Below are 18,755 nucleotides of genomic sequence, written 5' to 3'. Positions count from 1 at the left end.
CTATCTGTTTTGTTAACACATTTTGGGGTAATATAGTTCAATGATGTCTTAGAAATTTGATATCAATTTTGTGCTTCACTTTTATTTATTTTACTACTCCTTCCCATTATTGGGATATGGAGTAGCCGTAGGATCTCTTTATATCCTATTCACTTTTTTTTGCCAGTGTCAGCTATAACTTATATATGTCCCATTTGCGTATGCCTATCTAATTACTTTAGGTTATATATTGCTGTCACATTCACTCATGATTAAGTCTCATTAAATACACTTTATTGTGCATACCGTCTTTCAGAGGATATTCTGCTTGACTTTGCTCACTAACGTACATATATAATATAATTTTATGAGCGCCACACTTATCCACACCATATTCGTACCACAATTTGTCTGATTGTTGTGTTGGCAGCTATTTCTTTGTCTTGGTTGGCGCATTATTATTTTTGATTTTGTTCATCCCATAGTATAGCCCCCGAAATCTCTCCAGTATCATTTATAAGGAAATAATCTATTCTTGAATGAGAATTGTGAAGGTACGAGTAGTGCGTATAGTCTTTTTCACGCGGATGCATTATCCTCCACACATCTATAAGTTGTGATTCATGTAGTTGTTTTCGTAAAAATGTAAGACGTTTATGAGAAATACTAGATCTACCTTGGGAGGTATCTAGGGAGGGTTCCAAGGGAGCGTTAAAATCTCCTGCTAATATAATGCATCCGTGTGAAAAATCCCTTAGTTTCGTTAGAGTGGAAGCCAAGAAGCTGGCTTGTTCCTGATTTGGGGCGTAAACCGTGGCTAAAGTACATGGTAAGTTACCCAGACTGCCCTTCAAGAACAAATATCTGCCTAGTGGATCTGCAAGAGTATCTTCCAAAATAAAAGAGGATCCCGTCCGGAAACCAATGGCCACTCCTTTTGCTTTCGTGACATCAGAGAGGCTATAGTACCATATTGGATAATGGTGGGCATAGAGCTTCACTGAGGTTGTGTGCATGAGATGGGTTTCCTGGAGGAATATAATGTCTCCATGTAAGCGATTAAGTTCTCTATACAGTGAGTGTCTTTTACCAGGGGCATGTAGCCCACGTACGTTAAGGGAGATTAACTTAATCGTGGCCATTGGATTCTTTTAGGACACTCCACCTCTACATTTATGCTGCCAGACTGGTTAAAAAGGGAGGGATAGCAACAGAAAAGGGAGAGAAAAGGAAAAAAGAAATCAAGAAGAAAATTACAAGAAGAACATCTATGTACACATTTCTTTTGTGCACGCAAAGCCTTGCGGTGCAACATGCGGGAAGACGAGAAGCCCGGCCACCCAGGACATCCACCCCTTGGAGGGGGAAACGCCATGGAACACCAGGATCCCTGCCCCCCCGCATTGGGGAGTGAAGCCAACGTAGGACCCAGACCACGCATGTCGAAATTCGACAAACGTCATCTGCGCGATCCGGCGCCGACACAAGAAATAGCATATAAGTTTAACAGTGTGAACCATAACTTTAACTGTAGACCTGAAATAGTTCCCAATCTGGGTGAGATCTAGCAATTTGCCTGAAATCTCTTTCACATTTAACCAGTCTATGAAAATAAAAATCAAAAATAATCCGCGGATAAGCCCAAAAAACAAAAAAGAGAAAGGCAGGATCTTAAAAATTGGGTATCCGGTTATTGGAACTCAAGCGAATTTGTCGACATTACCGATCATTAGGTTGAGTGTTGAATCGCATATCAGCGTGTTAAGCCCAGTTGAGGAGAAGCACCCGATGAGGTAGATCGTTGGTTTCTGGAAACGTTCTGCCACTTAACTTCTGAAGATGCAGGGAGTGCGGGAATGGTGTCTTGCCATCCGGGAAGTTCTGGGGGGTCTATGTTGAGATCCATGCAGAATGCATCCAAGTCTTCTGGGAACCCGGAGGATAGCAGTTTTACCATCCCTGTGTGCTATAAGCGCGGCCAGGAATCCCCATCGGTAGTTGATTGATGCTACTCTTAATTTTTCTGTGAGGGGTTTGATTGCTCTACGTCTTTCCAACGTTTCCCTGGCGAGATCAGGAAAAAAGGACAGGGTAACTCCATCGAATTCCAGTGTAGCTGCTTCTTTTGCTTTGCGCATTATGAGTTCCTTTTCCTCAAAATAGTGCACTTTGTGCAGATGATATCTCTAGGGGTATCAGAAGCCATGTTACGAGGCCGGAGTGCTCTGTGGACCCTGTCTAGCTTCAAGGGGTGATCTGCAGGGTTTCCCAGGAGGCTGTTAAAGATTCCTCTAACCGAGGCTGTTAGGTCATCATCCCTTGTTGCCTCCGGTAACCCCCTGATGCGAATGTTGTTTCTCCTGTTACGATTTTCTTGATCCTCGATCTTGTATAAAGCCATTCTGTGCGCCAGTTTAAGGTTGCGGGTGGAGGTTTGTAAGTCCCTAATGGCTGCTGCGTGTCTATCGAGGCGCTGTTCAGTCTCCTCTACATGCTCCAATACTTGAGCTAGGTACGCTCTCACCCCTGATAGCTCTTTTTTGATCACCCTTTCCAGGCCATGCAGCATAGATGCTAGGTCAGACTTTGTGGGGAGACCGCTCATTAATTCCGCTACTCCCGTGTGTCTAATTGGGCTACCCTCTTCGTCGGAGCCTCCTGAGGACACTGGAGAGCGGCGCTTGGATTACGGCCTGTGGCGAGAGGCGGAGCTTACCCCCGATCCACGTGGTGAGTGGCCTAGACCGCCTGCTTCAGCGGGGTCCTCCGATTCCGTGGCGAGAAATCGCTTAATAGTGTTTTTGGGGGTCCCCTTTTTAGGCTGAGCTTTGCCTGTTCTCTTCCCCATACTTGCCATCCGTGTGGAAGTGTTAGAAAGTGCTGTTAAAGACTGATGTAGAAGGTGCCGACGCCGGAGCTCGCATGAGAAGCGTCCTCACCGTCTCATGTCCAAGCCACGCCCCTCCAGTATCATTTATAAGAAAGAACAAATCAATTTCTTGCTGAATTTTTCCGGCAATCTTAACATCCCTGATTAAATTCTCATTTAGACGCCATGTGTACAGGGGTTTTTGTAATCCTTTTACTCTCACTTTCATCAGGGCTGGGGCATGGTCTGACAATGTTCTAATCTCTATCTTTGTTTCCTCCACTGCATCCAATAGGCTGTGATCCACCATCAGATAGTCCAATCTTGAGTAATGCCCGTGCACGGGGGGAGAAGAAAGTATAATCCCTGACCTGTGCATGTTGGACCCTCCAAACATCAATCAACTGACAGTCATGTAATTTTTTTCCTATGCTCCTCAAGAGATTTTTACTCATCCCCCGTGCACTTGACGAACTATCCAAGGCTGGGTCAAAGCAGAAATTGAAATCTCCCGCCAATATCCCCTCCCCCTCTCTAAATTCCATCAGTCTGTTAAGTATCTGGGAAAGATATTTGGTCGGGCCTCTGTTCGGGCAATAAACATTGGCGAGAGTGAGGATCCTCTCTCCAAGTTTAATCTTTAGAAAAAGAAAGCGACCTTCTGGGTCAGATTTCCTGTCTATTAGAACATAATTTATCCTTTTAGAGAAACCTATTGCCACCCCTTTTGCCCGTTTTAAGTGGGAGTCGCTGTATATTCAGTTTGGAAAGTTCCTTGAGTACAGCTTAATACCTGCTTCCCACGCCAGGTGGGTTTCCTGCAAAAAAAACACATCTGCCCCATACTGCTGCAGCTCTCTTAGTACCTTATGCCTCTTGGTGGGGGAGTTTAACCCTTTAACATTATATGTCAAGCAATTGATATTCATTCAGCCTGATCCTTGTGGTTCCCTTAATTCCCGATGTTTGCGCGGGGCGCTCCATTTGTAAAGAATCTGCAAGGGCGTTCCACCTCCCACCCCTGACCCAATTTCAATTTCACCAGTTGGACCCCTCTTAATTTGCTCCAGATCTTTGCCTTGTCCTCAAATTGATGGAACTTGACAATGATGTCCCTAGGCACGTCCTCTCTCACATTTGGGGGTTTTCTTATCCTATGGACTTGATCAATTTTTAATTCACAATCTGGGTTTCTTCCCAGGAGTGGGTTAAAGACTTCCTTCATCACTATGGTCAGATCTTCTCCTCTCTGCTCTGGTAAGGATCTAATCCTTAGGTTTTGCCGCCTATTTTGATTTTCTTGTTCTTCCAGCTTGTACAGCAACTCGCGTTGATCCAACTGTAATGTTTTTAATTGCTTCTTGGGAGCGGAAATTTCCTGAACCTGTTGTTCTGCAACCTCCTCAACTTCTTCAACTCGCTTTAGAAGGTGGCCCATATCTGTCCTTACGTTGAGGATCTCTGCCTTAATTGAGTGTTCTAGCTTAGTAAACATATCCTGTATCTCTGTTTTAGTTGGGAGTGCTTCTATAGCAGGGTCCGCCTCCATGCTTAAATCTGGTTCTGCTTCGGAGGGAATCCCTACACTGGGGGTCCCCCCTTGAGCCCCTTTATTTCTTTCTCGAACATCACGGGACACAGAGCCACAGTAATTACTGATGGGTTATATAGGTATCACTGGTGATTGGACACTGGCACACCCTATCAGGAAGTTCAACCCCCTATATAATCCCTCCCCCTTGCAGGGATACCTCAGTTTTTACGCCAGTGTCTTAGGTGATGGACGTGTAAAGATGTCCTGTGCTGAGCTCCAAAGGGAATATCCTAAGATCCTATACTGGGGCAAGCCAGGCGAACCGCATCCATTCAAAGTGTCTTTTCATGGCCGAATTGAATGGTACCCGGGCCTCGTGTCCGAAGAAACTAGGTTTTACCCGTAATGCTTCTCTTTTTAGAGAGCTGGACCCCGCAGATCAGAAAATGGCTTTAAACTTCCTAATTTCTGGCGAGGTGCTTTACGGTCCCAGAACTGTTGGATCCCCCTACTGATGGGGGCCCCAGTCTCTGACGGTTTTTTCAAACGGAGCCCACCGTGAGAGGTGAAGATTGGGTCTGTGTAAACAGCACCCTGCGGCTGGATAAGGTAAGAGGAGATTCCACAGAATTTTTGAGTTCTAGTGGCTTTTCTCCTTTAAGGTAAATGCATGCTATGCCTATTGTGACCACCGGGGGCTGCCAAGAGCACAAACCTACACATGCTGACTCTGTCTCAGGTGTTGTAATCGCTGTTTATGTCCCAGCGTCTCAAGCAAGCTGCAAGCAGGTAAGGTGGAAAGGGGGATTTCTCATGTTTGAATGTTCCCCCCAGGCTAGAGAGGGGCCACAGGGGTCTAGAAAGTGGTTATACCACCCGGGCTCTGCGGCCTAATGGCCACCATCTCTCAAGATAGCCGTTCAGGCAGATCTTGTTACCAGCCTCCTCCCCCCCCCCCCCCCATCCCCAGCCTTCCTCCAGAAGCATGACAGGAGAGTCGGCAGCGCGGGAAGCGCTCGTTTTATTCAAAACTCGAGGGGGGGGGGCGGTAGAGGAGGGGGCGGGACGTCAGCACAGGTGCTTAGACTCCCACTCAGGCCAGCTGCAGGCTATTAGAGGCACTCTGTACAGGTGCACACAGCCTTCTGAGAGACACAGAGCTGACGGTCGCATGTAAGGTGGGACACAGGCATTCTCCTAGGCAGCATTTACTGAAGTAACACCAGACTGAGCATTGGGTAGCAAGGCTTTTAGCCAGACTACATCGCTCAGCGGGCAGTGTTCATTTGTATACCTCACACCTTGTTGCTTTGCACTATGGGTAGAAGAGGTTCAAGCACCCCAGGAACCAGAGACACTAGGGGATCTCGTTCAGGTTCTGAGGGCCCCCTGTCAGCAGCATCCTCCCCCCCTAAAGATGGGCCAGGGACGGCTAGCCAGGGAGAGCCATCGGGGTCAGGGGCTACACCTGCTTCTGGCACTTCAGCCCCTGTATATATTACACAAGAGGTTTTTTCCTCAACCATTAATGGTCTAGAGGAAAGATTAATGGCCGTGATTACGTCTTCACTCAGTGGAAGAAAACGCACTAGGCTTTCCTCTGTTCCCCAAGACCCTCAGACAGAGGAGCTCTGGGATAAAGGAGATGAATCCCTTTCAGAGGATCGGGATGGGATGGATGATTCCTCTTCGGAGGATTCAGGTGGAGAGGGACCCTCTGCGACTTCCCAAGAGGAGAAAGTCTTAGTGCAGATGCTCACTGGATTGGTCCGCTCCACATTTAAGTTGCCCATACCTGAAACTGCTAAAGAATCCTCTTCTGCTTTGGGGTCACTGAAACCTTTCCAAGCAGCACATGCTTTTCCTGTTCATACTTTACTTGAAAAGCTTATTTATTCTGAGTGGGATCACCCAGACAAACGTTTTTTTCCGCCGAGAAAGTTTTCAACACTTTATCCGATGGAAGAAAAGTTTATTAAAATGTGGGGAATACCGGCTATTGATGCCGCCATTTCCTCCGTAAATAATAGCCTGACTTGTCCTGTAGACAATGCTCAGATGCTCAGGGATCCTGTAGATAAAAGGATGGAATCCCTATTGAAGGATGTTTTCTCCTTAGCAGGATCAGTGGCCCAACCTGCAGTAGCAGCGATTGGAGTCTGTCAATACTTAAGAGACCATGTTAAGCAGGTCATCAAAGTATTATCTGAACAGCAGGCCCAGGGGTTTGCTAACCTTCCAGCGGCCTTATGCTTTGTGGTTGACGCCATTAGAGATTCTATCGTGCAAACCTCCCGTCTTTCACTGGGGTTGGTGCATATACGTAGAATCCTATGGTTGAAAAATTGGTCAGCCGAAGCACCATGTAAGAAGCTAATGGCTGGGTTTCCATTTCATGGTGCAAGGTTGTTTGGAGACGACTTGGATAACTATATCAAGAGAATCTCTTGTGGGAAAAGCACTCTCTTACCTGTCAAGAAGAAGAGTAAGCGTCCCTCTTTCAAACGGACTCTTTCCCCAGCGCCGGGGGCTTCGGCCTCCAGACAGTCTCGACGGCCGCCTCCATCGGGGTCCAGAGACAAGAGTCAACCCCAGGGACAAAAGAAGTCCTGGGGAAAGAAGCCTACTAGGCAAAACACTAAGACCTCTGCATGAGGGGGCGCCCCCGCTCACTCGAGTGGGGGGAAGACTGCGACAGTTCTCAGAGCTCTGGCACGAGGACTTCCAGGACAGATGGGTAGTCTCCACGGTAACCTTAGGGTACAAGCTGGAGTTTCAGGAATTCCCTTCTCCTCGGTTCCTCAGATCAAATGCTCCCAGAGACCCAGAGAAGAAGCAGTCGCTCCTTCTAGCGTTAGAGCGACTTTTGTCGCAGGAGGTCATTATGATAGTTCCCGCAAAGGACCAGGGATTGGGCTTCTATTCCAACCTTTTTACGGTCCAAAAGCCAAATGTCAGGCCCATTTTGGACTTAAGGGATCTGAACCGATTCCTAAGGATTCAATCCTTCCGCATGGAATCAATTCGAACAGTAGTTCCCACCCTGCAGGGAGGAGAATTTCTGGCATCAATAGACATCAGAGATGCATATCTGCATGTGCCCATTTTTCCTGCTCATCAGAAGTTTCTGCGCTTCGAGGTAGGAGGGCGCCATTTCCAGTTTGTGGCTCTGCCTTTCGGGATAGCCACTGCACCTCGAGTGTTCACAAAGATCTTGGCTCCTCCTCTGGCCAGATTAAGGGCTCAGGGTATAGCTGTCATAGCATACCTAGAGGACCTGCTCTTGATAGACCGGTCGGTAGCCTCTTTGAATGGAAACTTGAGGACCACGGTCAGGTATCTAGAACACCTGGGTTGGATCCTCAACTTAGAAAAGTCTTTCCTAAAACCAGTAAGAAGACTGGAGTATTTAGGTCTGATTATAGATACAAGCCAGGAGAAAATATTTCTACCCCAGGCAAAGATCACTGCTTTGAGAGAGCGGATTCTGACAGTAAGGACCAAGAAGGGTCCCCCAGTCCGCCTTTGTATGAGGCTACTAGGGAAGATGGTGTCTTCATTCAAAGCAGTTCCCTATGCTCAGTTTCACTCAAGAATGCTGCAACACAGTATTCTGTCGACCTGGAACAAGAAGGTTCAGGCATTAGACTTTCCGATGCACCTGTCGCATGCGGTGCGTCAGAGCCTCAATTGGTGGCTCATACCCGAAAACCTGCAGAAGGGGAAATCCTTTCTACCGGTTACCTGGACGGTGGTAACAACAGATGCCAGTCTGTCAGGTTGGGGAGCAGTTCTGGAACAGGCTGCGGTCCAAGGGGTATGGTCCAAGACAGAGAGGACCTTACTCATCAACATTCTGGAGATCCGGGCGATACATCTAGCTCTAAAAGCCTGGACTATCAGGCTACAGGGTTGTCCGGTCAGGATCCAGTCCGACAATGCCACAGCAGTGGCTTATGTCAATCATCAGGGAGGCACCCGGAGCCGAGCTGCTCAAAAAGAGGTGAACCAGATCTTAGTCTGGGCAGAGATGCATGTGCCATGCATATCGGCAGTTTTCATCCCGGGAATAGAAAATTGGCAGGCAGACTATCTAAGTCGCCAGCAGTTACTTCCAGGGGAATGGTCTCTGCATCCCGACGTCTTTTGGGCCATATGCCAAAGATGGGGGGTTCCAGATGTAGATCTCTTTGCATCCCGATTCAACAAAAAGATAGACAGATTTGTGGCAAGGACAAAAGATCCTCTTGCATGCGGGATGGATGCGTTGGTGATTCCGTGGCATCGGTTCTCACTGATTTACGCATTCCCGCCTATTCTGCTACTACCACGACTCCTTCGCAGGATCAGGCAGGAAAGGAAGTCGGTACTTCTGGTGGCCCCCGCTTGGCCCAGAAGGACTTGGTATGCAGAAATAGTAAGGATGACGGTGGGTTCCCCGTGGACCCTACCGGTACGCCCAGACCTGTTATCTCAAGGTCCAGTGTTCCATCCTGCCTTACAAACGCTAAATTTGATGGTTTGGCTATTGAGACCCACGTTCTGAAGAGTCGTGGGCTCTCAGGTCCTGTCATATCTACCTTGATTAATGCAAGGAAGCCAGCTTCCAGGATGATTTATCATAGAGTCTGGAAGGCTTATATAACCTGGTGTGAATCCAGAGGTTGGCATCCCAGGAAATATGTCATAGGTAGAATCCTTGATTTTCTACAGATGGGATTAGAGATGAAGCTGGCCTTGAGTACCATCAAGGGCCAGGTTTCTGCTTTATCAGTATTATTTCAGCGGCCACTTGCTTCGCATTCTTTGGTCCGAAACTTTATGCAGGGGGTGATGCATCTTAATCCTCCGGTTAAAGCGCCCCTAAACCCCTGGGACTTGAATTTGGTCCTGGCTGTGTTACAGAAACAGCCTTTTGAACCAATAAGTCAGATTCCTTTGGTCTTGTTGACAAGGAAATTAATTTTTCTGGTGGCCATCTCTTCTGCTAGAAGAGTATCAGAATTTGCAGCTCTTTCCTGTAAGGAGCCTTATTTGATTATACACAAGGATAGAGTGGTACTACGCCCTCATCCTAGTTTTTTTCCGAAGGTGGTTTCTGATTTTCATTTAAACCAAGACATTGTTCTACCTTCCTTTTTTCCAGATCCCTGTTCTCCGGAAGAGAGATCTCTACATTCGTTGGATGTAGTAAGAGCAATTAAGGCCTATCTAGGGGCAACTACTCAGATCCGCAAGACGGATGTTTTGTTTGTGCTGCCCCAATAGAGGACAGGCAGCGTCAAAAGCTACCATTTCTAAATGGATTCGACAGTTGATCATTCAAGCTTACGGTTTGAAACAGAAGATTCCTCCGTTTCAGATCAGGGCACATTCCACAAGGGCTATTGGTGCTTCTTGGGCAGTGCATCACCGGGCCTCTATGGCTCAAATCTGCAAGGCCGCAACCTGGTCTTCAGTTCATACATTCACCAGATTCTATCAGGTGGATGTGAGAAGGCATGAGGATATCGCCTTTGGGCGTAGTGTGCTGCAGGTACAGGGTCCTCAGGTCTGATTGCACCCTACTTGGTCGTGATTCCCCCCCCTCAGGTAGCATTGCTCTGGGACATCCCATCAGTAATTACTGTGGCTCTGTGTCCCGTGATGTTCGAGAAAGAAAATAGGATTTTTTAAAACGGCTTACCTGTAAAATCCTTTTCTTTCGAAGGACATCACGGGACACGGAGGTCCCGCCCCTCTTCTAATACACTATATTGCTTGGCTACAAAACTGAGGTATCCCTGCAAGGGGGAGGGATTATATAGGGGGTTGAACTTCCTGATAGGGTGTGCCAGTGTCCAATCACCAGTGATACCTATATAACCCATCAGTAATTACTGTGGCTCTGTGTCCCGTGATGTCCTTCGAAAGAAAAGGATTTTACAGGTAAGCTGTTTTAAAAAATCCTATTTTTTAGTTGAGGCCTTCTTTTTGTCCTTGATTTCTTGTTGTTTGTTATCCATACTTGGGCTTTTTAAGTATTTTTGGATTGAACTAGAATTTAAGCTGTCTCTAGGCTTATTTGGGTCTGCTGATTTTTGGGAGCGACCTCTCATGTTCCTCACCTCCCTGCTCTACGCAAATTCCCTTTTGCACCGACCTTATCACCTCTGCAGGGAGGGCCCAATCAAGGCCCTTTTCAATTGGACAGTTTTTAAACGTCTATCCCCAAGATCAGATTAACAGCCCCTTTGAGAATTGCAAAATTCGCTTCACCAAGTACTGTCCTGTTAGGATAGCCCAGGGTCACATCATTTCTCCCTCCTTTCCGGTGGAAAATATAATAATAAGATATAGAGGGTCTCCACTCTCACTCCAGCTGGGCTTCACCGCCTGCACGTAACTTGTTGGCGGAGCAGCTGAACTAGCCCCCCTTCTAAGTCCTTGGGACCTCTGGGCCTTAAATTTCTCCTTTGCAGTGTAATATCACAATCGCAGTACACAGTTCAAATGGATGAGATTGGGCTCATCAACGCTGATTCTACCTGGATCCTGCAGACCTCAGAGGGGCGACCAGGGCTTCCAATGGGGGCATCTTTTACCCTTGTTAGGGCGAACCACAGCCTTGAGAGAAGGGTTCCCAACACTTCTTGATCCTCACAGGTCTGTAGTGGGTCCGTCTTATGATAGGTGCTATGCTAGCACGCTCTTCGGGTTCTGCCATTGCTCGGCTGCAGGGCTGAAGGGGATGGGATGGAAAGTAGCCAGGTAGCCGGGACGAAGGGGGAGTCAGGGGACGCCGTGGCGGCGAGCTGCCACTCCGCCGGGAGATCCAGGTGCTGTTAGCTGTTGGCTATACTGTGCTGTGCAACGATCCGCGGGTCTGATGTGGCCGCTTCTCCCAAACGCCGACTGCCACCTGCTGATCGACCCCTCCCGCCGCCTTGGGAGGAAGATTAGCTGGCCGTCCACGGACTCTGACCCCGTGCTATCCCCGCCGCTATCGCCATTCGGACCTCAGTCCTCCACCGCACCACTACCAGGCCCCTCCCCCAATCCTAGCACGTCACATCCCCACGTCCACCCAGACACCAGTTTGGTTGCTCTTCTCTGCACTTTCTCCAGTTCCCCCAAAACTGAACTGCATATTCCAGATGAGATCTTACCATTTTGCCCCCTGTACAAATCATTAGTCTCTCTCTCTCTCTCTCTCTCTCTCTCTCTCTCTCTCTCTCTCTCTCTCTCTCTCTCTCTCTCTCTCTCTCTCTCTCTCTCTCTCTCTCTCTCTCGTCTCTCTCTCTCTCTCTCCCTCTCCCTCTCCCTCTCCCTCTCCCCCTCTCCCTCTCCCTCTCCCTCTCATACCTCTCTTAATACAAAAAGGGGTTTTGCTCGCTTTTGAAACCACTGCTTGGCATTGCATGCTGTTATTAAGCTTATGATCTACCAAAACCCCCAGATCCTTCTCCACCATTGACTCTCCAAGCTGTTCTCCCCCCTAGTATGTAAAATGCACGCATGTTGGTACTACTTGTTGGTAGATGTCAGGGAGATTGTACAAGAAGATCAGTTTGTAACATGTGGTGAGCTTAAAACTGGTCCGCAGTTTTTTCCACAATAAAGTGAATATCATTTGTCACTGCTAAAAAAACGTTTTCTTAACTCCTTATACAGTGTTGTTAATACATGGTTTTGCTCTAATTTTGTTGTGCCTCTCATGTATACAGCATCCGTAACTCCAGCAACCAGCAAGTGAACCAGCTGATGCTAACCGAAGAGAGTTCTGGGGATGGGGCAGTTCACAGCGCCGAAGATGGGGCGCATAAAGCATATGATAATGAAGAGGATGGTGTCTGCTATAGCTACAGCTTTTTCCATTTTTGTCTTTTTCTTGCCTCACTGTACATCATGATGACACTGACAAACTGGTATCTGTAAGTGAAGTTTTCTGGTTTATCGAATATGCTGCAGTTTAGGAACCATATAGGGGAAGTGCTGCTTGTCCATTAAAGCTAATTTTGCATGAAAGTGGAATGTCCCCTTTACTGACAGCCACCCAAATACAAATGGCTTAAAAATGCCATTAAATAATTTTTTACCAAAAAAAACTTCCCTTGGCCCCTGCTTCCGGAAGAGGGGGGATTACTTCACCCACATTTCTTGTAAACTGGGGTCGATGTAAGTATTTTTTAAATTTTCTTTGTAAAAAACATAGTTATTCAGTGACTTTTTAAGCTTTTGGTATTTGTGGGCTGGAGGTTGGCAATTTTCATGGAAGGTTTGCTTTAATGTTAACACAATACATAGTTCTGGACATATATCAATAAATACTCTGATTGTCACATGCCTTCTTTTTTATTGAAACTGTAGCACAGAGATCAATGTTGGCCACTGCAATAATGTGCACTACATTCTTGCACTTTATAGTGAACTTCTCAGTTTGCCTTGCTCCAGTGACATCAGTGCAGTTTTTGTGGAAGCTTAAATATATACTTAAAACATGCACACTATACTACATAGAACAGTAAAAACAGTTCTCTATCTGCACTAAAAATGCATGTCCATTGTAGGTTTATGTAAGTGTGTTAAGATGTGAATATAACATACACAGAATATAACAAGGTTCACAATTAAAACAAAGGCGTGGCAGATACATATTTTCTCATGACCTTTGGATTATTTATTCTAGTTGTCCTTATTTAAATAGCGCCTCCACTTTTTACATTTAAAGGGTTGAGTCCTCTGTCCAAATATGATCTATCTCTGTATCCTTGTACCCATAAAATGATGTTCTGCACCGCAAACATACTTTAGATTTTGGACATTTTTGTACATTTTTAAGGTTATGACTCTTACCCTGGGGAGGTGATTTAGAGTGTTCTATTTAGGCTAGAAATTAAGTTCAAAATAAAGCCATATTTATGCAAGAGGCTTTCCTTACGCCTGTCTTCTCAGGTAGAGTTACCCTTAACGTTGATTATCTTTTCGTTAAACAATAAAATCCAAGCTTCTGATATTGTTGAAGGCCACAAACAGACTGCTTAAATTAAAATATTAAAGCGGAGTTCCAGTCGTTTTTTATTTTTATTAAAAGTCAGCAGCTACAAAAAGTGTAGCTGCTGACTTTTAATAAACATACATTCACCTGTCCCAGGATCGAGCGATGCGACCACTTGAACCCTCGATTCTCTCCCTCTCCTCTTGCCGGCATTATTACTGTGGGCACCTGGCTGTGACAGCTTGTGGCTTTGCAGCCGGATGCGCACTGCGCATGCGCGAGTCGCGCTGCGCCTCCCGAATGGTTAGACAATCTTCTGGGACCTGTGACGTGTCCCAGAAGACTGCAGGGAGGGAGGGGGAGAGGAGAACTTCCGCTTGGATCGCCTAGGCCAGGGATGGTGAACCTTGGCACCCCAGGTGTTTTGGAACTACATTTCCCATGATGCTCATGCACTTTGCAGTGCAATTGAGTAACATGGGAAATGTAGTTCGAAAACATCTGGGGTGGGTGCCAAGGTTCGCCATCACTGGCCTAGGCAAACTAGGTACCCGCTCCCCTCCCCGCCTCAAACAAAAATTACATGCCAAATGTGGCATAGGAGGGGGGTAGGAGTGCTTTAAAGTGGAACTTCCCCATTTAGGTGGAGCTCCGCTTTAGTTTTGACACAGATGTAGATTAAGTGACATTTGTTAAACCTACAAGGACCTAATACAGATCAAGACAAACAGATGGTCAGCCAGCATCCAATGCTAAAATATTTGTCTTTTTTTCAGTCCATATTTGACACAACAAGAATAGCCTGTATGGTATTGTTGATTTATTTCAATTTATTTCTCAACAGACCAGGAGACGCTAATTCCATAACCAGCCCACTGTCTGCAGTGTGGGTGAAGATTTCCTCCAGCTGGGTTGGACTCCTCCTTTACTTGTGGACATTAGTTGCACCTCTGATTCTCTCTGACAGAGACTTCAGCTAATCTAGCTTTATAGCCAGTGCTTCACGTGTAACAGTTTTTTTTATTATGTTTTTGTCCTATGTACTAAATTTCTCGGACATTACCATTTCTTTATACCTGTATTCCATTTTACATTAAACTTTACTTTTTTTGAAATCTGAACTCCAGATATTGATATACATACTTGCATTGGGCCAGCTTGGCTTGCTGTGAGTATGCATATTTGATCGCTGGAGGGTCACTGGGGATGGGGAAAATCGCTGTAGTAGTCTGCACTACATAATAGTGATCTTCTAGGTTCTGTGCAAGTGGCTTCCCCTCAGCACGCTGACCACAGGGTTTACTTGCTCCACACCTCCACCATTTATAGATCACCTTGTATTTGTTTTTTTTTGTTTTTTAAATGAGTACAAGACTCTCTCCAATTGAATGAGGTGGAAAGAAGGGGCAGTGGCATTACGATCTCCACCTTGTCCAATCTGAGAACAAATACCTGATATGCCCTACTTACATTGAGTCAAGCTGGCCCAATGTAAGTGTGCAAAAACATGTAAGTTCAGCTTTAAACCAGCACATTTGCTTTGCAAGATTTTATATTTCATACTGCTAAGTTTAGGGATAATATATACCTAAATTTTTTAAATTGTATGGACTAAAAAGAATTATGTTCACACTCATATTTAATTCTTTAAACTGATTGAGATAAAGTGTTAGGTTTAAAGGACTTCTTTAGTAAGACAGTTGCTGCCCTGTCTACTCCCTTACACACTGTTCTTCGCTTTTGAGAATGCATATAAAAAGCAAACTTTAGAGCCCATAGTTGTTTACATAATTCTTTACTAGCGGACTCTGTTATTTTGGGGGGGGGGGGAGAGACACAGAGGTCTGATATATATTCAATTCGGAAACATTGCCTATGTACCACCACCCTAAAGGTAGAGAGTTGTACAGCATGTTGTTGGTAACACTCTTACAACCTAAAGAAGAGCTTCAAGTCAGATGTGTAAAAATTAAAAGTCAGCAGCTACAAAAACTGTAGCCACTCGCCTGTCCCACAATCCAGCTCTGTCCTCACCCGGGTTTCACTAGCCTTTGGTTTCCCGCATCGATATCTTAACTGTGGACACCCTACTGTGACAACTTGTGGCTTCACAGCCAGGTACCAACTGCGCATGCGCAAGCCGCTCTGCTCATTGTGAATAGTCTTGCAGTCTTCTGGGACCTGTGACATGTCCCAGAAGACTGCAAGGAGGGAGAAGGAGAACTTCTACTTCGAACACCTAAATCAGTTAATTACCCACTCCCCCCCCCCCCCCTCCAAAAGTGCCATTCTTGAAAAAAAGGGGGGGGGGCCTTAAAGTGGAACTTCCCCTTTTGGGTGGGGTTCTGCTTTAAGCCTAACTTGCAATTAGTATCTGAAAAGATAACCAATTGTGTTACTCATAGCAACCATACAGCTTCTTCCTTTCATGAAGATAACCTAATGATAGAATCTGGTTGTTTGGGGAATAGACTTTGTTTAAAGACCCACTTATCTAATGGCACAAGTATGTGTTGTAACAGAATTTTGTATATTTTGCACCCTGTCAGTTGGCCATGTGTCTGTTAAATGTTCCCTTCATCCTCATGCAGTTGCACTAAAATAACTAAAAATAAATCACCATAAAAGCCTTACAGGATTACTTGAATATTGCATATTTCTTTAATCTCTGTTAATGTCATATTTGTTTTACTACCATAGGAAATCAAGTTTCTGCTTTTTGCCTTCTTTTTTACAATATATTTTTATATTATTGTATATTTTTTTGTCTGTTACTCTATAAATAAACTGTTTTAGTGACAGGTCTGCCTCTACTACACAGCCTTGATTTGTCTAAATGTAGAATTTGTATTGGTAAATACATTTTATCATGGGATGTGTGGAAGTCTGGTGTGTAATTGACTTTGAAGTTTGCAATAATTTTGGTGAGACCTTCATTCATAACCAGGAAATTTAGTTTTTGTAGATGCATTGCAGATCCTTAGTAACAGGCACCTTCCCCACATCTTATGCACAATTCAGATATACAGTTGTGCTCATAAGTTTACATACCCTGGCAGAATTTATGATTTTATGGTCATTTTTCAGAGAATATGAATGATAACACAAAAACCTTTCTTTTGTTCATGGTTATTGTTTGGCTGAAGCCATTTATTATCAATCAACTTTTTTTCTCTCTCTTTAAATCATAATGGCAACAGAAACTACCCAAATGACCCTGATCAAAAGTTTACATACCCCAGTTCTTAATACCGTGTATTGCCCCCTTTAACATCAATGACAGCTTGAAGTCTTTTGTGGTATTTGTGGATGAGGCTCTTTATCTTCTCAGATGGTAAAGCTGCCCATTTCTCTTGGCAAAAAGCCTACAGTTCCTGTAAATTCTTGGGCTGTCTTGCATGAACTGCACATTTGTGATCTCCCCAGAGTAGTTTAATGATATTGAGGTCAGGAGACAGAGATGGCCACTCCAGAACCTTCACTTTATTCTGCTGTAGCCAATGAAAGGTCGACTCGGCCTTGTGTTTTGGATCATTTTCATGTTGGAATGTCCAAGTACGTGCCATGTGCAGCTTCCTGGCTGATGAATGCAAATGTTCCTTCAGTATTTTTTGATGACATACTTCATTCATCCTGCCATCAATTTTTGCTAAATTTCCTGTGCCTTTGTAGCTCACGCATCCCCAAAACATCAGCGATCCACCTTCGTGTTTCACAGTAGGAATGGTGTACCTTTCATCATAGGCCTTGTTGACTCCTCTCCAAATGAATCGTTTATGGTTGTGGCCAAAAAGCTCAATTTTGGTCTCGTCACTCCAATCTACTTTGTGCCAGATGGTTTGAGGCTAGTCTCTGTGCTAGTCTCTTTTTCCTGAAGACACGCACACAGCGTGAAATATATTGAAAGGGAGGCTCGATACACACTTACGAGTTCTCCGTTCCTGGATCAGCTGGAATGCATGCCAAGACGCTATTCAAAGTACTCACAGGATAAAAGGTACCGCTCGGTCTCTGCTTCTCCTCCTCAGCTGTAGCTCAGTCTGGTTTTCATCCTGTACCTGCACATTTGTTTGGATGCTTAGTTGTATTTGGAATAAAGACGTTTTTACACTATCCAAGCTTTTGTGGCTCTCATGGGGAGCCACTCTTTGCAGATTTGGTTGATGCATTAATGCACTGAGGCTCAGATATAGAAGTTATATACAATACATTCCTGCTGACTGGTGATTGGAGTCCTTCCGCCAAGATATTCGGAAAAGTTACCTTTTGATATATAGTTTTTCATGCCTGGTCACTCTGTGGCCACTACTGTCTGGTGAGCGCTTTGATATACCACTTTGGGTGAAGCACAAATAAGAAAGCATGTGCACTTTATTATGTGGTGATTGGATCTACTAAGAAGATTGTGTGTGTTTTCTTCATAATTATTTTGAGGACATTTGATTTGCTGCACTATAATCCCTTTATTGTTAACACAGGATATTTATTGTTTATGCACTGGAGCACTTTAACCACTTCAGCCCCGGAAGGATTTACCCCCTTCCTGACCAGAGCACTTTTTACAATTTGGCACTGCGTCGCTTTAACTGCTAATTGCGCGGTCATGCAATGCTGTAACCAAACGAAATTTGTGTCCTTTTCTTCCCACAAATAGAGCTTTCTTTTGATGGTATTTGATCACCTCTGCTGTTTTTATTTTTTGCGCTATAAACAGAAAAAGACTGAAAATTTTGAAAAAAAATGATATTTTCTACTTTTTGTTATAAAAAAAATCCAATAAACTCAATTTTAGTCATACATTTAGGCCAAAATGTATTCGGCCACATGTCTTTGGTAAAAAAAATGTCAATAAGCGTATATTTATTGGTTTGCGCAAAAGTTATAGCGTCTACAAACTAGGGTACATTTTCTGGAATTTACACAGCTTTTAGTTTATGACTGCCTATGTCATTTCATGAGGTGCTAAAATGGCAGGGCAGTACAAAACCCCCCCAAATGACCCCATTTTGGAAAGTAGACACCCCAAGGAAATTGCTGAGAGGCATGTTGAACTCATTGAATATTTATTTTTTTGTCCCAAGTGATTGAATAATGACAAAAAAAAAAAAAATAAATAAAAAAAAAATTACAAAAAGTTGTCACTAAATGATATATTGCTCACACAAGCCATGGGCATATGTGGAATTGCACCCCAAAATACATTCAGCTGCTTCTCCTGAGTATGGGGATACCACATGTGTGGGACTTTTTGGGAGCCTAGCCGCGTACGGGGCCCCGAAAACCAAGCACCGCCTTCAGGATTTCAAAGGGCATAAATTTTTGATTTCACTCCTCACTACCTATCACAGTTTTGAAGGCCATAAAATGCCAAGATGGCACAAAACCCCCCAAATGAC

At 44.9% G+C, this 18,755-nt stretch overlaps 1 protein-coding gene across 1 annotated transcript in view; it reads left to right on the top strand.

The window, feature by feature from the left end:
- The window catches only part of LOC141128757 (serine incorporator 2-like), a 74,892-nt gene extending 58,732 nt beyond the window's left edge, over positions 1–16,160 (top strand). Inside the window, exons 9-10 of the mRNA XM_073616231.1 lie at positions 12,089–12,295; positions 14,204–16,160. Coding sequence (XP_073472332.1) covers positions 12,089–12,295; positions 14,204–14,339 — 343 coding nt within the window. The 3' untranslated portion in view covers positions 14,340–16,160. The remainder of the gene's footprint in view (positions 1–12,088; positions 12,296–14,203) is intronic.
- Positions 16,161–18,755: the final 2,595 nt, after the last annotated feature.

This window comes from Aquarana catesbeiana, linkage group LG02 (assembly GCF_042186555.1).
Source record: "Aquarana catesbeiana isolate 2022-GZ linkage group LG02, ASM4218655v1, whole genome shotgun sequence".
In the NCBI taxonomy this organism is placed as follows: domain Eukaryota; kingdom Metazoa; phylum Chordata; class Amphibia; order Anura; family Ranidae; genus Aquarana; species Aquarana catesbeiana.
This window is presented reverse-complemented; position numbering and strand designations above follow the sequence as displayed.